At 53.0% G+C, this 4,940-nt stretch overlaps 1 protein-coding gene across 1 annotated transcript; it reads left to right on the top strand.

Annotated features, from left to right (window-relative positions):
* Nucleotides 1-256: 256 nt before the first annotated feature.
* On the top strand, nucleotides 257-1,214 carry Mif (macrophage migration inhibitory factor). The gene is made up of 3 exons (XM_013351136.2): nucleotides 257-548; nucleotides 724-896; nucleotides 1,018-1,214. Exons 1-3 carry the CDS (start codon nucleotides 441-443, stop codon nucleotides 1,082-1,084), a joined length of 348 nt encoding a protein of 115 aa, XP_013206590.1. The 5' UTR covers nucleotides 257-440; the 3' UTR covers nucleotides 1,085-1,214.
* Nucleotides 1,215-4,940: the final 3,726 nt, after the last annotated feature.

Here is a 4,940-nt window from a genome sequence, read left to right as displayed (position 1 = left end):
CATGACTACCTAACAGCACACATCAAGGGCTGAAGTTTTTCTCTACTTGGAACAGAAATTTCTCAGGCCTGAACTTGCTCAAGTCGTACAGTTAATCTGTAGCATCTACCAGGGATGACTCGACAAAGCTAATCGCTAGAGTCAAGTCCTTGCCGCCTAGTTTACTAAATGATGCATTCTTCGTTTCTATCTTAGGAAACAAAGAGCCAAAGGCGCTTCCTGGAGCACCAAAGCGCACCGAGGCCAGCAGTAGGAGTGCGCAGAAGCGCAGTTGCGTCCCTTTTGGGACGTAGTCTGACGTCATCGGAGGCGGAGCCAGGGGAGGAGCCGCAGCTGACTTGGGGCGGTACTGAGCTGGGTCACGTAGCTCAGGTCCTTGTCTTGGGCCACATCCCGCCTTTCACCGTCCTCTAGTTCCCGCGTGCAATCCCTCCGCCACGATGCCGATGTTCACCGTGAACACCAACGTTCCCCGCGCCTCAGTGCCAGAGGGGCTTCTCTCCGAGCTCACCCAGCAGCTGGCGCAGGCCACCGGCAAGCCGGCACAGGTTTGCAGGGAGGGTACAGGAAGGGAGTGGCGTGGAACCGTCAGCCGGGTAAAGGAAGAATGGGGTTGAGAGCCAAAGCGGGCCGGCGGGTGGCGGTTGGAGTTCTCTCGGAGACCTGTGGCCCGCAGTCTTTCAGGCCTGCTAACCGCGTGTCCATTCCCCCCTCCCCCCGCAGTACATCGCAGTGCACGTGGTCCCGGACCAGCTAATGACTTTTAGCGGCTCTAGCGACCCCTGCGCCCTATGCAGTCTGCACAGCATCGGCAAGATCGGCGGCGCGCAGAACCGCACCTACAGCAAGTTGCTGTGCGGCCTGCTGGCTGATCGCCTGCACATCAGCCCTGACCGGTGCGTAGGGGTGATGGGTGAGGGGAGCTGGGAGGTCGGCGGGAGGCGGGGACAGACCAGAGGGCACCGTCACGCTCGCCGAGACCGCGTGTTTGGCTGAGTCGGGCTTTCATTCTCGCAGGATCTACATCAACTATTACGACATGAGCGCAGCCAACGTGGGCTGGAACGGTTCCACCTTCGCCTGAGTGCTGGCCTAATAACTTACCTGCACCGCTGTTCTTGTTCTTGGAGCCTTGCTGCACGCAGTGTTCTGTTTTCGTCCACACATAGCAATGCCCACCCTCCGACCGGGAGAAATAAATGGTTTAGAGACCACGGTTGCTTCTTCTTCCTTGGTTTGCAGAGGGATTGGTGCAGGGCGGGGCCGTTGAATGAAGCCCAGGTTGCAAAGGTAGGGTGGGGTGGGATGGCAGGCTCAGAGTTGTCCAGTGCCTCTCTCAAAAACCGTGGTTTAGATGCCCCTTTGTCCGGGTTTTCCTATGCTGGCCTTACCTCTAAAAGGGGTTGACTTATCTCCAGGGACCTCAGACCAAGAGCCCCGCGCCAGAGCTTCCCAAGCAGGAGTTGCTTCCTGAAATAAGTTACTTGCTCCGGGCGGGAATCCCGAATGTTCTTACCGCAATAATAAACGGCTCTTGTAATGTGCTTTCATTGAAGAGGATTACTAGAGCAGAAGAGTGGGTAGCTGGGCCCGCACCTTTCTTCTCGGCCCAACTTTCCTCCCCAAGAATCACAGCGCTAAGCCAAGGGTTCCAGTTTCTCGATCTGGATAGTTACTTGTTCTGGAACTTTGGGACAGTTTAGGTATGTTGGTGGGAGAGGTGGCCAAGAAACAAAATTCCCCCTGGGCCACACTCCCCAACTCATTGCCTGTGTTCTGCTCAGGGGGAACAGGCAGCTCCCCGCCCCCCTCCTACAGCAGTTCCCTGAGAAGCACGAGGGTGGAGGGAGTACCTGCCTTCTCTTTATCATTAACATTAGGGTAGAAAAGGTACTGGCCCTCAGGGCGTTTTCATTAAAGTCATTGGCGAAGGTCCAGTATGATTTAGCCCCACAATAGGTGGGGTAGGTGGAATCTCAGCTTGGGCCTTAAGAACAGAAGAACCTGCTGCTCTCCCGAAGGAATTCGCTGTTCCTTAGTGTGAAGCCTTCCAGTTAAGGAGACCCCGCTGAGATTAATCTGTCAGGGCTGGCTTGAATCTTCCCTGAAGAGGCTGGCCGGTGGTGGCGGCCTCAAGTCCCTTTAATCCCAGCACTCTGCAGGCCTGCAGGCAGGCATCTCTTACTTCCAGAACAGCCAGGGCTACCACCCCGCCCACATTGACTCCCCTCCAGAGAAGTCTGTAACAACATAGGGACACTTAATGTACCCCATTTCTCAGATTTAGGAAAAGTAACTTCAGTGGACTGCTGTTCCAGATCCCTTGCTCTCAGCCTCTTGTCCAGGTATGAACATTCTAGATAAAATGTGTTTTGGTTTTTTTTTTTTTTTGGTAAGAATCCCAAGGAATTCGAATTTGCTTTTGGATTCTGAGGGACCCTGCCTGGGAACAGAAACAGATGTCTGACTGGGAGTGAGGAGCTTGCCTGTCCGAGTCCAACAACTGACAGAGGTCTCCCTGTGTGCAGAGACCTAAGGCCTAGTGTAGGTATGGAGTCCTTCTGGTCATGATTTCCAGGATCCCTGCCCTTTATATTCCATCGTTAACAGAATGGAGTCTTTACCCTGGAAGAAGGGGAACCCCATACCAAACACATCACCCCCGCCACTAGATCAGGACACAAGTAGGGCCAGCAGGGGGTTTGTTTAGAAAGAATCAAAGCTCATGAGACTGAATCATGAATATAGACGCCTTCTCAGTGTGGAGGCCAGCCATTCCTAAAGGTTCCCAAAGCAAGACCCTTCCTAGCTTACTATCACCATGAGGGGCCTTCTGATTTTCTTTGTTTCATTCTGCATTCATGAAGGCATGCCACGCCTGCCTGCCTTCTTACTGGGAGGCATGTCCTTGCTGCAATCTTAGGGACAATCTGGGGCTGCCCTCTGGAATCTGAGTACCTCTTGTGTGGCAGGCTTCCATCCTCAATCCGGGCCTTTGCCACATCCTCTTAACCACAGGGTTGGGCTTGAGGTTGGGCCTTCCACAGACTCCTGGGTCCCCAGCCTCAGAACCTCTTTTTTTCTGCTAATCTCCTGTCTTGCTGCTCTACACAGGGAGGCTCAGGCCTCCCCAGCTCTTGTCTGACTCCCTCATTTCACAGATGAGGACACTGACCCTGAGGTACTTCACAGTGTCACTGCTGGCTCCCAGGGCAGAGTCACAGACTAAAACTCCATTTCCTCAGCGAGGGCTTTGGCCTAAAGGCTGCTTGTGAGCCTAAAGTTAAGGTTTCTGTGGGGGACTCTGGTCTAGGGGCCATGTGTGAGCCTAAAATTGAGATCTCTATGGCAGAGGAGGCAAGCTGAACACCTGCTGTGTGAATGTGGGAGTCTGGGGTGGTGAGATCACATGAGCCAGAAGAGCCACCCACCTCAAAAATAAAAACCTCAGTGTTACGGATTTGTGCTCAGTGGAGCATTACAAAGGGTTACACCCTGGCTATGGAGGCATTGACTTGAGCTCTCCACGTTTCCTGGTCAGTTTAATGGGTTGCTGAGGCAACTGCTTCTGTCTCCCTCCCTCACCCCAGTCATCCCTGACCACCCCCTCTCTCCAAAGCATGATCCTTCATTATCCACTGAGTGAGGCCAGTTCCTTCTCAAAACCAACGCTCAGGGGCCAGCCAGCTTTCCCAATGATACCTCAATCCTCCAGGTTGGATGGGGGAAGTTGGGCAGAGAATGCCCCCTGTTCTCCCCCCATTGTTCCATAGGGCCATGGCATCTAATGAGGTGACCCCCACCTGTGCCCACGGTCACTGTTTGCCACAGCTGACCAACTCTGGCAAATCTTGTACCTTTCCAAGTGCTGTTCCTTCTCCTGTGCCCCATGGAGTTGCTCAGGACCACTGGCGGCATATCCTGGTTTGGAGGACACTCACAAATGCCTCTGTCTTGGCCCAAGCCTCTTAGATGGGTTGTGCATTTCCAGGGCCTCCTTCTTGCTCTGGTCTTCTGGGCTGCTGCCCTGGGACCTTTCAGGCCTTGTCCAGCAGTGCAGATTTCCAGAAACTCCCTCCTCCACCCCTATTCTCCTTTCAGGCACAACTGCATCTCAGAGACCCCCACCCATCCCTTCTCCAGAACTCATACCTTAGGAGCCACCACCCCATCCCACCCCCCAATCCTCACCAGCCAGTTCCTTCTGGGAGTCAGATCTCCCTGGTTTTGGCCCTGCTTTGGGCCTCAGTTTCCCCCATCTTTGAAATGAAGGGGGTTCACCATCTTTTTTTCCCTATTCGCCCAATCCTGAAGATGGAAAAGAACATTTGACATTGCAGGTGGCCTGTGCCTGTACTCAGGTCTTGATAAATTGTGAAAGCTCTCCATTTGTGCTGTGCCAACCCTGATGTGCAGTGGGAGATGACGTGTGTGGTAGGACATCTTAGAGGGCTTCACGACATCAGGGTGCATTAGCGGATGCAGTGGACAGGTCCGGAGATGGTGGCTGAAATGGATCTTCAGGAGCCAACACACTACACCTGCTGGCCCCCATGCTGAAGGGTCCCCCGCTCTCTAAAGCTGGCAGGTAGCATAACCAGTCTGCCTCAGAGCCTTCAGAGCAGAGGTTAGAAACGAAGCAGGCTGGAGCTCCCAAAGCAATACCTCAATTATTGGGAGAGTTTAGGGGTGTTCCCGAAGTTTTTGTTATTCTTTGTTTCGTTTTAAATTTGGGGACACCTAGGTTCATAACCTTCCACCTTAGTTTCTTTGTAATATAAGAAGTTTAGGAAACCAATTGACGAAGGAAAATGGATTTATTTACAGTTTTGGCCAAATTAGTATGAGGGAGAAAGTTTTTGAGTTTTGCTTTGGCTTTCTTGTACCAGGGTTTCATTTCCCTTAGTAAAGAGGAATCAAAGGCTAAGACAGCTTTTGGA

This window comes from Microtus ochrogaster, linkage group LG2, assembly GCF_000317375.1.
Source record: "Microtus ochrogaster isolate Prairie Vole_2 linkage group LG2, MicOch1.0, whole genome shotgun sequence".
Lineage (NCBI taxonomy): Eukaryota > Metazoa > Chordata > Mammalia > Rodentia > Cricetidae > Microtus > Microtus ochrogaster.
Note: the sequence above shows the minus strand (reverse complement) of the source record. Positions and strands in the feature narration are given on the sequence as shown.